At 38.1% G+C, this 18,785-nt stretch overlaps 1 protein-coding gene and 1 long non-coding RNA gene across 5 annotated transcripts; one reads left to right on the forward strand and one right to left on the reverse strand.

The window, feature by feature from the left end:
* Positions 1-478: 478 nt before the first annotated feature.
* Positions 479-16,878, forward strand: LOC135739311 (uncharacterized). 4 transcript variants are annotated; one of them, XR_012336998.1, is made up of 10 exons: positions 479-624; positions 839-935; positions 1,666-1,701; positions 9,489-9,553; positions 9,796-10,030; positions 10,109-10,252; positions 10,480-10,544; positions 10,767-10,881; positions 11,435-14,627; positions 15,604-16,878. XR_012336998.1 is itself a non-coding variant. In XM_073815265.1 (8 exons), the coding sequence occupies exon 1, from the start codon at positions 4,171-4,173 to the stop codon at positions 8,539-8,541; it is 4,371 nt and encodes a 1,456-aa protein (XP_073671366.1). In that variant the 5' UTR covers positions 4,085-4,170; the 3' UTR covers positions 8,542-9,261; positions 9,489-9,553; positions 9,796-10,030; positions 10,109-10,252; positions 10,480-10,544; positions 10,767-10,881; positions 11,435-14,627; positions 15,604-15,741. The 4 variants fall into 4 exon arrangements, 3 of the variants coding, with proteins under 3 accessions (XP_073671366.1, XP_073671367.1, XP_073671368.1); XM_073815265.1 differs by lacking the exons at positions 479-624; positions 839-935; positions 1,666-1,701 and adding an exon at positions 4,085-9,261 and having other exon boundaries at positions 15,604-15,741; XM_073815266.1 differs by lacking the exons at positions 479-624; positions 839-935; positions 1,666-1,701 and adding an exon at positions 4,085-9,261 and having other exon boundaries at positions 9,802-10,030; positions 15,604-15,741.
* LOC135717966 (uncharacterized) lies at positions 16,781-17,950 on the reverse strand. The gene is made up of 3 exons (XR_010520467.2): positions 17,828-17,950; positions 17,036-17,153; positions 16,781-16,906 (listed from the first exon to the last, which is right to left on the reverse strand). It is a non-coding gene; the product is annotated as an uncharacterized lncRNA (long non-coding RNA).
* Positions 17,951-18,785: the final 835 nt, after the last annotated feature.

Genomic DNA, 18,785 nt, shown 5'->3' on the forward strand with positions numbered 1-18,785 from the left:
TAGTTGATTTGAGTTGTCTTGTTTTCATTATGTTATCATTGTTTGTTTTTCAGCTTCACTGATCAGACTACAATTGCTGCATTTCTTACACTGGTCAGTGTTTTAAATGTTTAATTTTTAAGCAGTATTATACAATTTTAAAGAGATCACCACCATGATTGTAGTTCCTGTGGCTTATTATGTCTCTTTCTTTTTCAGGTTCCTTGTGTTTTGGCTTTTCTACAGAGAGCAGTTCATATATCGGCTGTTACTTTGATTGCACTTTTTCTGTGTTTTGCCTTCTACCAATTTTTAGTTTATAGATAGATACATAGATACAGAGATAGATAGATAGATACATAGATAGATACATACATAGATACATAGATTATATTAGATTATAGATTAGGTTTAGATTAGTTTATAGATATCTTGTAGACTTTTTTGTGCATTTTTGTTTTACATTACATTTTTACTTTAATTTTATTGTTCTTAAAAAAATTGTTTTTTGTATTTTACAATTGCATTTTAGAATTTATATTTATACATACTCTCTTGCATTGTTGTTAAACTGTTTTCTCTTCTTCAGACTACTCTACTGGTTTTATCTTTGCAGGCTCAACAGGGAACATACATCGGGGGAAAGTATGTGCATATTGGAGTGTCCTGTTGAAATAAATTTGACTGCACAATTAAATTTCTCTGCATTTTACCTGAATTCATTTTGATGATTAGTAAGAGACCCATGGCTTATTTTTAAGACTTTAGATTAAAGTTTTACTTTTAGAAGTTACTTCGCTAAGTCAAACTAGTGATGAATTTGAAATGATTATATTTCTTATCTCTTGATAATGTAAAGGATGCCACGGAAAGGAAAGAGATCTCAGGCTCAGAAGACGCGTTGGAGAAAGGTGGACCTGGAAAATGACCAGACCAGACTTTCCAGGACTACCAAGGTACTTTTGACCTATTTGTTTGAGATAATAACATGCTTCTGGACAAAATGATCGGTTTATGAGATTGGCGAATTTAGCGAGTACCGATCGAGTCATTTAATGCCATTATCAGCCAATACTAATCGATTGGAGCATCCCTAGTTTTTAGAAATGACGTGAACGGCCACGGGACGCTGTAATATATTGAAATATCATAAATGTGTTTAGAAACCATATAACTGTTGTTGGAAAAACTATACAGTGAAATATATTGATTTAGAAATATTTGTCCAACCCTACTTTAAATGAGACCTACACAATGCTTTGATGAAAAAAACAATCTGTTCTAAATTATGTGTGTCACATACCAGTAAGATTTTAGTAAAAGAACATTCAGGTTTTAAAGAACTTGCTTTTTGTTTTATTTGTTTTATGTCTTTTTAGTTAACTGGTATGAATTTCAGACAGGTGTATTCAGTAGTTTGCAGGGAGATCTTAATTAAAGGGAAACCTACTTAAAATAGTTGGTCCACATTATCAAGCAAGCTGTATGTCTCATACAATAAGTATATGAAAAGATCTTTCTAAAGATAAAAAAGTTTGCATCATCTTAAAGTAATTTATTTCCTATAATTTATATTTGGTGAAACCGAAAACATTGAACTATTATAAGATTTATGAGTGATTCACAGTTGAGAATGATTTGAGTATATGAAGACTTTTTAATTATTCCATTAATTATTCTTTCCAGGTTGAACAGGCAAGCATCCCTACTGCTGTAGCTCAGGTATTTGACAGATTACACGTAGAAGACTGTGATAGTGCACCCAGAGTTTTGTCTGTGCAGGCATCCCATTGCCAGGGTGATATACGGTATGATGTTTTCTCAAGGAATCATCAGTGCACATGTGTAGGATTAATATTCTTGGCCAACCACAGTGAAGGGGTTCAGTTTGGGATGTCTGAACTTGATAGAGTTTTAGAGGAGGGGGATGCTTTGTATGTTGCTGTTAAAATGCAGCTTATGGATGAACAAAGATTTATTCAGGACCATCTGGCTGTGGAGGAGGTACCACTGAACGTTTCAACATTCACCCAAGCATACCGTGTGCAGAAGTCTGAGCTCAAGATGGGATTCCTCAGAGCCAGAGGGAACCCTGGCACAGAAGAATGGTTTATTCCTCTTACTGAAAGACTTCAGTGTCTTTCAACCACTGTTAGTCACGCACTTCTCATCGTTTCTTTAGAATGTCTTGCAGTGTTCAGAGACAGATCTGGAAGATATGGATTCTTTGATTCACACTCAAGGACTGCTGAAGGTTTGCGTCATCCCACTGGTGCTGGAACTGCTGTCATGTTAACTTTTACACACCTAAGTGACATGATAGACAGAATTCTCAGGATCTTCCAGGACCACCCGGATGTGGCCAGTTATGAATTTTTGCCTGTGTCATTTGAAATGGAGCAGCAATCTGACAAACAGGCAGCACCATCACCAGTCTCACAAATGAATTTGGCTCTTCCAAAGTCAAGAAACCCAGCCCAAGCCCAAACCCCAGAAATCCTTGTTTTTAAAGGAGATGAAAACCAGCAAGTGATGAAAATGAGTAAGCAGCGGAGAAGAAAAGTAAAGAGAAAAATATCTGTACAACAGTTACAACTCAAGGACAAAACTACATCTCAGGAAGTCAGAAAATTTAAAAAAAGGGAATATGAAAAAGAGAGATATGTTACCTGTTTAAATTATCGACTGAAGAGAAAGGAGACTATGAAGGAGCGTATGAAGGAGCGATATAATCAAGATCCTCAATTCAGGAAGAAAATTCAACATTATATGAAGAGAAGGTACAACACATGTGCTGATGCTCAGACAAAGATGAAAGAGTACATGGTGAGGAGGTACAACAAGGATACTGCTTTTCAGAAGAAGATGAAAGAGTACATAGTGAGGAGGTACAACAAGGATACTGCTTTTCAGAAAAAGATGAAAGAGTACATGGTGAGGAGGTACAACAAGGATACTGCTTTTCAGAAAAAGATGAAAGAGTACATGGTGACGAGGTACAACAAGGATACTGCTTTTCAGAAAAAGATGAAAGAGTACATGGTGACGAGGTACAACAAGGATACTGCTTTTCAGAAGAAGATGAAAGAGTACATGGTCGAGAGATATGCAGATGATCCACAGTTTAGAGCACGTCACATCTTAAGATGTACCTTGTTCAAAAGACAGAAATGTGTCAGTGATGTTGCATACCATGTTTATCATAAATTGCAATGTGCACTTCGAATCAAAAGGAAATATAAACTTCACATCAGTTTCATACCGGAAACACCTCAGCCTGTGGTCAGCAAAGTAATGCAAAGTGCCATAGATGCATTCAGATGTAACATTCAGCAAGGCCCCACACATGTCTGCACAGTCTGTCACAGAGCTATGTTTCCAAATCAAGTCAGAGTCTGTAACAGAAGGAGTTACATAAAAAATCCACATATTCTGGCATCTTGCTTAACCGGGCAATATGTTCACATTTGTGACAGTAGCTGCAGAGATTCTTGTGTGGTTCCAGAACAAAGAAGAAAGGAATGGATTTGCCATACTTGTGATAGCCATCTGAAGAGAGGAAGCATGTCTTCAATTGCTGTGGCAAACAAACTTGAATTGGCACACATCCCTGCAGAATTAATGGAATTAAATGTGCTTGAACGTCAACTCATTGCCAAAATTGTACCGTTTGCAAAAATTGTTGCACTGCCTAAAGGACAGCAAAGAGCAGTACATGGTGCCATTGTGTGTGTGCCGTCTGAGGTGGAAAAGACGGTAAATTGTCTACCAAGACATAGTAGTGAGTCGCAACTCCTACAGGTGAAGCTTAAAAGACATGTCCAATTTAAAGGATACCAGCATTTTCACACTGTGAATATGCACAATGTCGTTGCAGCTTTATTAAAGCTAAAAGCGATTCACTCCGAATACAAGGATATCTCCATAAGTGAAAATTCAATACTTGAAAGTCACCTTGATGAGGAAATTGACACAGAACAGCAACAAGACGTCAGTGTTGCTGAGGAGAATGAGCAACATGTGAGTGAAGAGGAACAGGATGAACTTCGACCTGGCCTCACCTTGGACACATGTATGCAGCCACCAGACATCGGCCAGGAGATCTTATCATATGGCGAGGGAATATTCAGCATTGCACCTGCTCAAGGAAAAAAACCTGTTGGATTTTTCAAAATCCCAAAGCTGGAATCCATGGCGTTTCCAATTCAGTTCCCTACTGGAGAAAACACAATTGATGAGGCAAGAGAATTAGCATTATCTCCAAGTATGTATTTCAATGCTAGATTGCTCTCTGTGGATACACGTTTTGCTAGAGACCAAACCTACCTTTTCTTTGCACAGTTTGCAACAGAAACACATATGGCCAGAAACAGCATGACTGTCCAGTTGCGGAAAGGCAAACCCATCACAAAAGATGGCCGGAGAATTTCCAATAGGTTGCTTCAAGATAACCGTGAAGTTGAAAGACTGGTGCGCAACAAAGATGCCACGCGATTCATGCAACCCCTTAGAGGCTCGCCATCTTATTGGGAGAAAACTCTAAGAGACCTACAAGCCATGATCCGGCAGTTGGGAACCCCCACTTTTTTTTGCACATTCAGTGCAGCCGAAATGCGATGGCCTGAAGTAATAACGGCAATCAAAGCGCAGCAAGGTGAAGAGGTTGATTTTTCAGAGCTTGACTGGATGACAAAATGTGAAATCCTTCGAAGTAACCCTGTTACTGTCATGCGGATGTTTGAGAAACGAGTGGATGCGCTAATGACTCACCTGCTTTTGTCACCTGCCCAACCCATTGGAAAGGTCAAGGATTTCTTTTACAGAGTTGAGTTTCAAGCAAGAGGTAGCCCACATATACATCTGCTTGCATGGGTAGAAGGTGCACCTGAGTTTGAAAGCGATTCTGATGAAGTTGTTTGTGGCTTTATTGACCGCTACATAACATGCAGGCTCCCTGATTCCATGGCTGATCCTGAACTTCATCAGATTGTCACAGAGGTTCAACTTCACAGCAGGAAACACTCCAAGTCATGCAAGAAAGGAAATGTGTTGTGTAGGTTTGGGTTCCCTAAACTACCAATGTCTGACACCACAATAACTCGCCCGCGACCACAAAGACCTGAAGAGGAGGAAAACGAAGAGGATAACCACCAAGATAGAAGAAAGTCACGATCAGATGCTGTTCAAAAAGCAATGAGTGATGCTAGGATGAAACTCAAACCATTGTGGGATTTGCTGAATGATCCCCAAGTCACCTTTGAAAACTTGTCTGAGCTACTGACAAAATGTAATTTGTCAATGGACGATTACATGAAGTACACCAGGGAGTTGTCCACATCTAGTGTCATTTTGATCAAACGTGATCCAAAGGAGGTTTGGGTTAATGGATACAATCCGGATTTGTTGAGGGCATGGAATGCTAACATGGACATTCAGTACATACTTGACCCTTACAGCTGCATCATGTATATGCTGTCCTATATTTCCAAACCAGAGCATGAAATGAACGAGATGCTGAAGAACGTAATCAAAGCAGTGCGTGAAACAGATGTGAACGAAGAGGATGAAATGAAGCACATTATGCAAGCATACTCGAAACACAGACAAGTGAGCTCACAAGAGTCTGTAGCACGAACATGCAGCTTACCAATGAAGAAGTGTTCGCGAAGTGTTGTGTTTATACCAACGGATGACGATGCTCTGAAGATGAGTCTGCCCCTTAGTGTCCTACTGCACAAAAATCCAGATTCAGAGGATGTTTGGATGTCGGGAATAATAGATAAATACAGAGCAAGGCCTCAAACACTGGAGTTTGAAAAGATGTGTCTGGCAGACTTTGTGTCAAATTACCGCATTGTGTACGGTCAGCAAACTAAGGGAAAGAATGTACAACGTCTGCTCAACGATATGGGATTTGTTCAGAAAAGATCTGTCGGTAAGGCTGCCGTTATTCGATATGCACGGTTTTCGGAGGAGAAACAACCGGAAAAGTTTTACGGAAGATTAGTGAAACTTTATGTGCCACATCGTTTCAATGCCCAGCTAAAACCTCCAACATTTCCAACGTATGAGCAGTTTTACAAAAGTGCATTCGTGGAACTTCCTTCCCACCCTGGTGTCCGAATGCCTGTATGCGCAATAGTGAAAGCACACCAGGAGAAATTCGAAAAACACAGTGAAGAAGTGGACAAAGCAATTGAACAGTTGCAGCAACAAGGCCCATCTGAGAATGCTTGGACAGCTTTTGCCCCTGAAGCTGAAGTGGATAATTTGGAGTGCATTGCAGAACGAGAAGATGTCAATCATGATGAAGAGGATGAGCAAGATGATGTACCGGAATACCAGATTCTTCTTGAAGATGGAGATGGAGTCGTTCCTCGGATAAAGGCACCACAGATGAGTGTTGAATTTGTCAGGAAGATGTTTCAAAGTCTAAATGAGACACAGGCAGCAATATTCTACATTGTCCGTCATTGGTGTCAGAAGCGTATCTGGGGTCATAATCCGGAACAGTTTTTTTACTTCGTGTCAGGTGGTGCAGGTTGTGGAAAATCTCATGTCATTAAGTGCATATATACGGAAGCAACCAAGATTCTAAGACAACTGCCTCGACTTCAGGAGGAAGGGGATCTCTCTGTGCCTACAGTGATTTTGAGTGCATTTACAGGAACAGCAGCATTCAATATTTCTGGTAAAACACTGCATTCCATTTTAAAACTGCCAAGGAACTTAAAGCCACCTTATCAAGGACTTGGAAATGCTCTAGATGAAGTACGAGCAGAGTTATGCAGTGTGGAAATTCTCATCATTGATGAAGTGTCCATGATTTCGAAGGATCTTTTTGCCTATGTAAACTGGCGACTTCAACAGATCAGAGGCAGCAAGAAAGCATTTGGAGGAATCTCTGTTCTCGCTGTAGGAGACTTTTTCCAACTACCACCTCTCGGTAAAGCCAAACCGCTCTGTGTTTATGAAGATGATGTTCTGGACTTCTGGAAGGACAGTTTTCAAATAATTACCCTTACAGAGATCATGCGTCAAAAGGAGGACCTTGCCTTTGCTGAGCTTTTAAATCGACTGCGAGTGAGGCAGAAGACTGATGTTCTTAGAGAAGAAGACCGAGTTCTGTTACTCCAAGCTGTAAAGAACCCAGAAGACTGCCCTCATGATGCTCTGCACATATTTGCAACCAACAAGGAAGTTCACATGCACAATACTAAAACAATACAGGCTATTCACACTGACATCATAACCATTGATGCCGAAGACTACAGGAAAGACCCAAGAACAGGAGTGATGAAAAGACAAAAGAAACCTGTCACTGGAAAGAAGGATGACTTGCTGGATTCTATACAAGTTGCAGTGGGAGCTCGTATAATGGTGACAAGGAATCTGGATGTTGAAGATGGAATTGTAAATGGATGTTTTGGTCAGATTGTTAACATTGTCACTAAAACAAGAGATGGAATCTCCACTGTACACATGCTAGGACTTCAGCTCGACAATCCAAATGCAGGTCTGAAACACCGCAGAAGAGTGGAAGGTGAAGACGACAACTCTGTATATATTGAGAGATCTGAAGAAAGTCTGAGGAAAGGAACAGTTCGTCGTCAATTTCCCATCAAGCTCGCTTATGCCTGCACAGCTCACAAAGTTCAAGGTATGACAATGCAGTCTGCCGTAGTGTCGCTGAAAAAGATTTTTGAACCGGGAATGGCCTACGTTGCCCTCAGCCGAACGACGTCGCTTTCTGGATTACACATTACAGACTTCATTGAAAAGAAGATTTATGCTGATCCTGAAATCACAGCATCGTTGGAAAATATGAGAAAAGCGACATTCGAAGGAATCATGCCGCTTTTGCAGCACATAGGGGAAATCAACCAGGACGAAACGCTTAAAATAATTCATCACAACACGGAAGGACTATCATCCCATATCGAGGATATCAGATGCCATCATGAGCTCCAACTATCGGATATACTCTGCATAACGGAAAGTCACTTGTCTGGCTCATGTATTCCACCACATCTCCAGTTGGAAGGATACAAGATGTTTGCACGGAATAGACATGCCTCCTACTCAACCCATGCAGAAATGGCAAAGAAAGATGGTGGTGGAGTTGCAATATTTTGCAAAGAAGATATTCAAGCTCAGTCCAGACAGTACATCCAAAGTGTCACAGACCTGGAGTTTGTTGTCATCAAAATCGACACCCCAATGTGTGCAACAATTGCTGCAGTGTACAGGCCTCCACACTACAGTCTCGAAAAATTCTTGCCAAATTTAAAGGGCCTACTTAATTATCTGGACATGATGGATAAACATCCTGTAATCATCTGTGGAGACTTTAATGAGGACCTCTTATCTGCTGGAAGAAAGGCTATACTGGAGATGTTTCAATCCAAGGGATATACACAGCTAATCACATCAGCTACAACTGAGAAGCACACACTACTGGATCACATATACATCTCACATCCGGACTTGTGTCTTCAGTCAGGTGTGTTACAGAGCTATTACAGTTACCACAATCCTGTGTACTGTATATTGCGAAAATGACATTCTGTGGTTGGCCAATATTGTCGTGTTTTATGCCATATGGAATCGTGGGCACCGACTACGCATTAACTTTCTTCAAGCTATGTGGTGCTGGACGTGCAATCGGAGGAGCTGGAGACGCAGCGCTGGTTGGGTTTCTGGTGCTATTATGGATGGAGAAGTTGCCAGCAAATGTCGGTTAGCATGCATCAACTTTCTTTAGGCTGTGTAGTGCTGGACGTGTAATCGGAGGAGCTGGAGACGCAGCGCTGGTTGGATTTCTGGTGCTATGATAGCTGCGGAAAGCAAGAAGCATGCTTCGGGTCTAGGACGGCCTTAGCCAATGGTTTGGCACATATGGTTATGTTTGGTGTCTTGCCATACCGACCCGGGGGCACTGAGCATGCATTGACGGTGCCAGTGGGGCTTCGACAGCCTTAGCCAACGGGTAGGCGGTTATGGTTGTGGTGTTTCGACAGACGGAACGGTGGGCAATGAGTAAGTATTAACGCTGGCAATAGGGCTCTGACAGCCTTAGGCAATGGGTTGACTCGTATGGTTGTGCACGTATGGTTGTGTGTGTCACTGAGCTAACAGGACAGTAGTGCAGCTACTGGAACCAGCAGGACAAAGTGAGGAGCAGTGTGGCAACTTCAGAGAGGACACTGGGCAATAATGGCAGCAGCGGCAGACAGGATGCAGTGAGGATAAGTGAGGCAGTGCCACAGAGGACACAGAACAGTGAGTGTAACAGCAGAAGTCAGTAAATAACAACACTATCCATGAAGGCAGCAATGTAAAAGGAGATGTACAAAGACTGTTGTAGTATATTTATTTTTAAGATTTTAGGTTATAGAAGTTAACTGAATTTGTTTAATCTGTACAATTTGTAATAATCTGTGCTGAATGTCTTCTATGCAGTCCACTTTTATTCTGTTATTAATATGTGTGCTTTTGTGACTTTGTAGTTGGAGATTGGAGATTATCAATCCTGTCAACGGCTAAATATAATTCTGCAATATGGCAATTAAGGGTAGGTATTTAAACATTTTGATTCAATCACTGTACAAGTGTGCTACAAACCTGAAAATTAACCATGCTTTTACTACAATAAAAAAAAAAACATTGTAACTGTAGTAAAACATGGTTAACACAAAATTATGTAATAATGGTTCATGACTGAATTTGTAGTAATTTTATTCTGTAAGGTTTAGTTGTGAATTATTAGTACATGTGTATAAAAGTGATCCTATTATTAATTTGTTCATTTCATAGCCATAGGACAGGACAAAACGTGTATGACACCAAGGACCGGTGCAAGGAGAAGACTGAAGTTATGGTTGTGTTGTTTTGCCATACCGACCCAGGCTCAGTGACACACACAACCATACAAGCTGACCCCAGGGGCACTGAGCATGCATTAACGGTGCCAGTGAGGCTTCGACAGCCTTAGCCAATGGGTAGGCGGTTATGGTTGTGGTGTTTCGACAGACGGAACGGTGGGCAATGAGTAAGTATTAACGGTGGCAATAGGGCTCTGACAGCCTTAGGCAATGGGTTGACTCGTATGGTTGTGTGTTTCACTCAGCTAACAGGACAGTAGTGCAGCAACTGGAACCAGCAGGACAAAGTATGGAGCAGTGTGGCAAATTCAGGGAGGACACTGGACAATAACTGCAGCAGCGGCAGACAAGATGCAGTGAGGATTAGTAAGGCAGCTCCAGAGAGGACAGTGAGTATAACAGCAGAAGTCAATGATAACAACACTATCATAAGGGCAGCAATGTAAAAGGAGATAGTACAAAAGACTTTTATAGTATGTTTAGTTTTAAGATTTTAGGTTATAGAAGTTAACTGAATTTGTTTAATCTGTACAATTTGTAACAATCTGTGCTGATTGTCTTCTATGCAGTCCACTTTTATTGTGTTATTAATATGTGCGCTTTTGTCACTTTGTAGTTGGACCTTGAAGATTATCAGTCCTGTCAACGGCTAAATATAATTCTGCAATATGGCAGTTAAGGGTAGGTATTTAAACATTTTGAATCAATCACTGTACAAGTGTGCTACAAACCTGAAAATTAACCATGCTTTTACTACAATTAAAGTAAAATATGGTAATCACAAAATTATGTAATATTGGATAATGACTGAATTTGTAGTAATTTTATTCTGTAAGGTTTAGTTGTGAATTATTAGTACATGTGTATGAAAGTGATCCTATTATTAATTTGTTCATTTCATAGCCATAGGACAGGACAAAATGTGTATGACATGAAGGAGGGAGCAAGGAGAAGTCTGAAGACTGAAGAAGCAAAGAAAGGACTATGCCAAAGCATAGTAAGCTATAATAAGCACAAGGTAACGTACTTTAATAGGGTTAGTAAGATCTAATGTTTCAGTCTATTTTATCATGCATTGTCAGTGTTTCCCATTTAATTTTGTGAGACTATGGCACTGGATGATGCTAATTATCATTTGAAAATTTGTGTCTTCATAGTATCATATTTGTGTCCAGACTAATATTGGCACTTAAGATCTGAACTGCCAAATACTGCATTTTAATACAACTGAAATTAAGATATTATTATTTACATACCTGATACCTGATTTACGGTTGAACTGAGTTCATGTTCGCATATTCACAGTCAAATACATTTTTACATTCAAAATAAATAAGGAACACAGTATCAAAAATTAATGGGAAACACAGAGTGTGTTGTTTCAGATGCTTGTATTTGTGAAATGTTACATTTTAGATTTTAAAATGGTTTTAGAATTGAGAGAGCAAAAATGTGTCTTGCGTTAATCTAACCGTTTTTTCAAACGTTATGTTCCATAAACCTTACAGAGTGAAAGCAATTCAAATAAATAAACTAACATTGTCTCGTTTGTTTTACCATCTCTACCTCAGGATACCCAGCATGCACTGAATGTCGGCTCGATGGCTTCATTGGACCTCCTCCAGTATAATTATTCATACAAACTTAATGGGGTGGTTTCCCGGACAGGGATAATCTTAAACCAGGACTAGGCCTTAGTTTAATTAGAAAATATAACTAGTTTTAACAAACATGTCTTACAAAAAACATTATTTGTATGCATTTTGAGACAAAACAAAGGGCACTGATGTATTTTAAGATATGTCAGTGCACGTTGTTTTCAGTTCGGACAGCTTTTACATTTATTTTAGTCTAGGACTAGTGTAATCCCTGTCCGGGAAACCGCCCCAATGTGTTTATAAATATTTTTATCATATTATGTAATACATTTGCATTTCTATATATACTAACTTTTTATAATTAAGGTGAAATGTATGTGCTGTGCCAGAGGAGGATGGGTTCCCCCTGTTGAGTCTGGTTCCTCTTAAGGTTTTTTATCTCCTGACATTAGTTTGTTGGGAGTTTTTTCCTTGCCACAGTCGCCATTGGCTTGCTCACTGGGGGTGTTGTGTCAACTCCTGTTTCCCTTTCGATTACTTTCTGACTAGGGATTACAAAACTGGGTTTGTGAGTTGCTACATTTTTTTTATAATTAAGTCATAAAAATGTCCAAGTAAATATGGCTGCACAAATTATTTGAAATCAAAATAATAAAATGTGATAATCAAATTAACAACATAAACTATACTACACACATAATAAAGCTTAGGTAAACTTGATTATTCATAGTGTGCAAAGTTACATAAAACAACAACTTGGTATATTTTGTGCTAGTTGTTTAAGAGTTTCTTGTTTGTCCTGAGGTATTAAACTGTCCACTGATCTTCAAAAAATCCTCCATGTCTTATACAGTCTTTTCCAGCATCTTCTGGATTTTTGACCCTTGTAAAACAGTGACTGTGTGATATTGAGATCCAAATTTACTGTGGACATTTGAGAGACTCATACACAATTATTATAAAACATTGACACCATACATTAAGGTGGATGTAAACCTTTTTATAATTTGTATAAATTGTTGTCTTCTGAAAAACCTAAATATATATTTGTGGTTATTGTGTGTGTGCAGCTAATGATGTGGCGTTTTCTCTTTTTAGTTCATATACAAACTGCAAGCACGTGTCATCGTGAAACTCACAGCACATGTTTATACAAATATTAGTCCGTGATAACATTTTTCCACCCAGCAATGTACAATATTTTTTTCTGAACCAAAATGTTTAATGAAGTTACAGTTTTGAGGTAGGGTTTCGTTTGGTGGACAGGATTTGGCACAACATGCACTTTATTAAATCTTTTTAATAAACAATTTTTTTTAAATTGCATCCAACATGTCTGTCCTTAATTATTACAGCACTTTTCCAATTATTGTTAAAGTAAATGTTCTTTACACTGGCATTACTTATTAACTAACTTGTAACCATGATTTCAAGTTTACTTATAATCTGGAAAAGTCTTATATTTACTTAAGACTGATGTGATTACACATGGTTACCATGATTATGATTTAATGATCATTCTAATGAACAGTGATGTAATGTTTAAATAATTTCTAATGGGTTACATGATTTATGAATACTCACTATTTGTCTCCCAGACTCATAATATGCAATGAGGTGAAATATCTTTGAAAATAATAGATTTTGTATATTTTTATGAGGTAAGGGACTAGTTATTTAATAAGGACGTGGATGTTATGTTCCTTTCTGTTGAAATAGAAAACAGAATAAAATGTAATTCATTAATTATTTGGTAATATAGATAATTTTGAATACATCATTAATAAATAACTTTAATGTGGTGATGGGTAAAAGGACCATTTAACGTTTACCATATTTTATTAATAGCAATTAGGATCACATAACATTTGTATTGGCGTAATTTTGACTGTTAACACGTTGTTGATTCAGTTATTTACAGGGTATGAATGTATGTTTAGAATCCATCCAGGTTTATTAAAATACAAGATGCAGACATAAAAAAACAGCAGGCGGTCTAACAAGGTAAACAAGCAAAAGGTTGATGAAACAAACAGTCAATGAAGTAAAAGTGAAACAACATTATGAGACAATAAAGTGCAAAAGAATGTTTCGTTAAGGCGAACTTGAAAAAAGTTAAACGTAGCAACAATAGGAAGTGATCGAGTAAAACTTCTTTTGTGGGTTAACTGGTGGGAAGCAAACTAACTGTAAATGTGCATACCGCCACCTACTGTACTGGAGTGTGACAACTAACTGCATGACGTTGATGTTTCGTCGAGTCGATATTCCGTAGAGGGCTCCCTCTGGAGGTTGGATGAATTGATGCCCTCCTATTATAAAACACCAATTAGAATGTAATAATTTAAGTTGACTTATTTAGTTTAACTACTGATTTGATTAATAATCAGTAATTGATTGTTATTTACCCAAAGCATTCATACTACAACCTTATCCATAAGTTAACTGTGACTACAGCACTAATGTATCACAAACTATTTGTTTTTAGAAGGTTTGAAAGACATTATTTTCCATCATACATTATCAATCTGTTAAAGCAACTAAGTGGGAGAGAAAATAATGTAATGAAAAAAAAGCTAATGGTTTTTTTTTTAAATTAGAAATTTGATAAAATACTTAGTAGTTAGAAAAATAACTTGTATTAAATAATAGATGTGAATGGAAACAAAGTTGTTTTATTACATTACAATGGAAGGAAATGCAGAGCAAAGACTTAAATGTCCGACCATGTTACGTAAAATGTCAGATTGGAGCCAGGGCATGCGCAGAAGAAATCGTCTGTGTCAAGCTTCCGCCTAAACGCTTGCGCGCCCAATTCAACCACTCCCCTTGACCGTCTCATTTCTTGACTGCCTTGCTAAAATAAGGTAAGTTGAATATAAATAACAACTTAAATTTAAAGACACATAATAATAAGCTATATATTAAAAACAGAATGTCTTTTTTTGAACAACTAAGTTAGTCTTATGTTTTGGAGAGCAGCACATCTTTAGTGTCTGTTTTAATTATAGTAACCGCCATACAGTTGATTGGCGAGCACTTGCATTTAATTTTCTTTTAATATAAAATAAATACATTTTAATGGATTGTTGGTTGAATTTTATCTTCATTTTAGGATCAACATTACAAATGGCCTCAACTTCTACAGCCTGCTCACAGTCCAAAAGTAAGTATAAAATAAATAACATAAAATATATATATGGAAATAAATGTTATATTGTGATTTCAGCATAAAGCTTCTAATTTAAGAATGATATAAGCAAACCTGAAGTTCATTAGTTATTTGTTGTCCTAGCTATATTCAATCCACCCGAAATCAACAACAGCTGCACAGCTTTATTATTATGACGGTTTAATTTCTTATAGTTTAATCTGTGATTTAAAGGCACACAGCGGAACTTTTTGGCCACTAGGGGGCGCTCGACATGTATTTTTCACGTCTCGCGCCTCTAGAGGCCGCAAGGGAAAAAAAGACAACTCTTCAGTTCACATAGTCCGTGGTGTCCTTTCAGCATGTCATGTGAATATAATTTCCTAGGATTTATTTTTTCAAACACCAAAAGATCGCGCAGCTCACGTTTACATCCAATTGTAATGGTGGTCGCTTAGTTAAATTTTATATTTAAAAAATTGCCTTAAAGAGGAATCGAACCAGGTGTTGTGCACATCACATACCATAGATTAAAAACAGGTCTGTAAAGTGTTTTATGCTACATATGCCGGCTTACCTTAACAAGACTTTTAAACCTTGGAAGTGTTTGATGTACATCAGAGCTGTTCCAAAATCGTAAATTTAAAATAAAGTTGACAACGAAAACGGTGTGCTTAAAAATGAGTGGATGGAAAATGATGCATTTATTCCCCATGAAAAAGCACAAACGCTGCGTGCCTCTGTCCTCAATTTGCTGCAGAAAAACTATATTGACTATTCCAAAACTGATTAAAAAACACACTTTCATATCCTTTGCTGGAAATTAAATGACTTTGAGTATTCCTGACATACAGCATATTGTAAATACTGTAAAGCATATACAGCTTTGTAAAATACATATAAAAAACATTTAAATATAAACAACTCACAATAACAAAGTTTCTTAGAAAGGTGATACTCTTTTATTTATTATTACTTTACAATTCAACAGGACCCAGAATATACATAATTGGTGACAGCTACATTCACCGTGGGGAAAAACGCGCGAGGGAGACTGTTGGGACCAACCTTGGGCTGGATGCCCATGTCCGGTGGTTTGGCTGGGGAGGGATGGTTTGGAGAAACACCCTCCCCTTCTTCTACCAGTGCCTTGGAGGAAGAGCTGTGCCAGATGTCCTCTTGATTCACTGTGGCGGAAATGACCTGGGGAACATCAAGAGTGTGGAGCTTGTTGCAAGAATCAAGCAGGACTTGCAAGACCTCCACAGGAAGTTCCCAAAGATGAAGATCATCTTTTCTTCAATTACACAGCGATGCCAGTGGAGGTCTGCACCCGCCCCAAAAATGGACAAAGCCCGGCGCTTTGTAAACAGTGTGATGGCTTCCTTTGTTTTGTCTATTGGTGGAGGCATTGTGCATCATCGTCAGATACAGCATAAAGATCCTGGACATTTTTTGCGTGATCAAGTTCATTTAGCCCCTTTGGGAAATGATATATTTTTAAAAAACATTGCCGAGTGTTTGAAAGACCAAATCCAGTAGTGTTTGAACTGCTGGATTTGAACTTTCTACACACATTTTTGGCATGAAAAATGTCCAGGATTTTTATACTTCATATGACGTTTGATGAACAATGTTTCGTTTTAACAAAGGAAGTCATCACACTGAGTTCTGTCACAGCTCTTCCTCTGATTCTATCCTTTTCTCCAAATGCTTTGTTTTACCTCAGCCATTTTCCCCATGGTGAATGTAGCCAAAATTTTGTAAATAAATGTACATTTTAACTTGTATGCAAGTGTCTTGTTATTAATTATAAACAGAACACCATATATAGTATGTTAAATAATTTCAGAGTAAGTTACTGGCTTAGGATAAAGTCCCCGACCATAACTCAGGTACTTAAAACTTAAACATGATATCGTACATATCTCTGGGACAAAAACAGAAGATTGCTCCTCTCCAATCAACAGCTTTTTAAATGATTAACTGTATATGCCAGTAACTGTATATGCCAGTAATTGTAAATAGCAAAGTGTGAGTAATATGAATATAAAAAGCATTACATTACATCAGTACTGATTTGTTTAACATGTGTCTTTGTAACATTACTTTCATAATACTATTGCAGATTTGGCTGACAAAACATTGTTTGGCATTTTAGAATTTAACTCTTCATCAGTGGTTCATTTACAGATAATACTGTAAAATGTAGGCAAATAATTTCAAAAAGAGTGGAGTACTACACATGTGGTGAGTCCTCTATGTGGTCACTGTGTGTGAATCTAACGTAGGTTCTGTAAATATACACATAAAGAAAAGGAATAATGAAAAACATTTATAGCAAAGCAAAATGCAAAGCTCATGCCTCAAAACTTAAAAGGATAGTTCGCTCAAAAAGGAAAGTTCAGTCATTAATTACTCACCCTCATATCAGCCCATAGCACATGCATGTTCTTCTGCTGACATAGAACCCCACTCTTCACATGTGGCACGAAGGCAGTCTTCGTCAATGGCGTCTCCTGATTTCTGCATGGAGAAAAACTGTTGAATAAAGTTAAGTTTTTGTTTTCTTTGCGTACAAAGTGTTGTCGTGGCTTCATAATATTCTAATTGAACCACTAATTCATAGGAATTAAACACTCGCTTCGCGTCAGTGACAGCCCACACGCACCAGCGGGAACACTGGCACGAGACCTTCAGTCTATGTGCCTGGTATCATTAAATTACCTGAACATGCTTGCGCCAGTTTGATGTCGAGTTTTTTAAGATCCAAAGTGTCGCTTGAATATGACCAGGGGGTTGTTTCATAAGAATTTAATTGAGTGTCTGCATCAGCTGCCGCCTGCCTCGTCCGCATCCATGGAGAGTTTAGCGCGTTCCCCACCCATCAATCAATCTGTAGGGTATACGTGGCGCGCCTTTATCAACTTCCTTTTTTTACTCAGTAACAAATGTGATTTAAAATGTAGCGACGTACATTTTTGTCTGGATAGATAACTTATTATCTGAAGATACTTGCGTGTTACATTACAGCGTGTCCGACAGAGACATGAGCTCCCATCTCTCATGTGTTCTGTCATCGTGAAAAAAAAATTAATGTCTGTCAGTCTCCTATTTGTGACTGGAAAAAAAATTTCACACACTCTCGACAAGATACTTAGCTAATGATTACTAACTGTCGTAAACAAAGAGTAAAGTATAAAAAAACAACTTACTCCGATCTGGATTAATGTGAATCCACCCCGTCGATCTGCAAATTTTTTTCTCTCTGTCTCTGCTTTTCTGTTAAAACCAATAGCTGTCCTAGCGGTTTGTACAGAGAGCGGCATACATTTATGATCATCCAATACACAAACAGATAATCAAACATGCTGTTAAAAACCACCCACACTTTAGTAAAAATAAATATATAAATAATATTTTTAAAGGGCCCGACATCATTTTTTTTCTTTAAATCAATTTGACTGACACAATATAAACAAATACATTTATTAAACCATCCATTCATTGGAATTTCAGTACAAAAAATATTCACAATGGCTTCATGTGACTGAACAGCTTGTTGAAAAAACAACAACCACATATTAAAGAAAATTAAGGTGTGATGAAGGTGTCTATGGAATGATTCAGTCCTGTTTATTCTTCAAACTCTGGACACTTTTTTCGGCACATAACTTGTTCCGCGTGCTTTGTCATACACCCATGAAAGTGGTGTGCTATGTAAATACAGTACCCTAGCAACGGAATAAACATGGCAGCATCAGAACATTGTAGAGACATGGGGGTTGGACCATTTGACTTGTGACTTGGAGTGTGATCACCAATGGATGGCATTTTTTCCCTATAGCAACCAAATACAGTACCCTAGCAACCAAATTAACAAAGCCTTATATCTCCGCATCAGTGCCCGGTTGCATGAAAGTCCTTAAGCTAAGAAATCCCTTAAATATAAGGTTAAGGGTGCCCTTAATAAAAAATGGGTTGCAAGAAAAACCCTTAAGTGAACCTTAAGGCTGTCAATAAGTATTTACCCTTAAATGCTAAAGTATTACCTTAAGTTCTGCTATGCGTTGCAACAAAGTCCTTAAGTCCAATTTTCCCTTAAAAACTTAAGGGACTATAAGAGGTCCCTTAACGTCACACGCGATGGCTGATTTTATGGTTATTTAAGAA

The sequence above is a fragment of the Paramisgurnus dabryanus genome, chromosome 7 (genome assembly GCF_030506205.2).
Source record: "Paramisgurnus dabryanus chromosome 7, PD_genome_1.1, whole genome shotgun sequence".
In the NCBI taxonomy this organism is placed as follows: Eukaryota; Metazoa; Chordata; class Actinopteri; order Cypriniformes; family Cobitidae; genus Paramisgurnus; species Paramisgurnus dabryanus.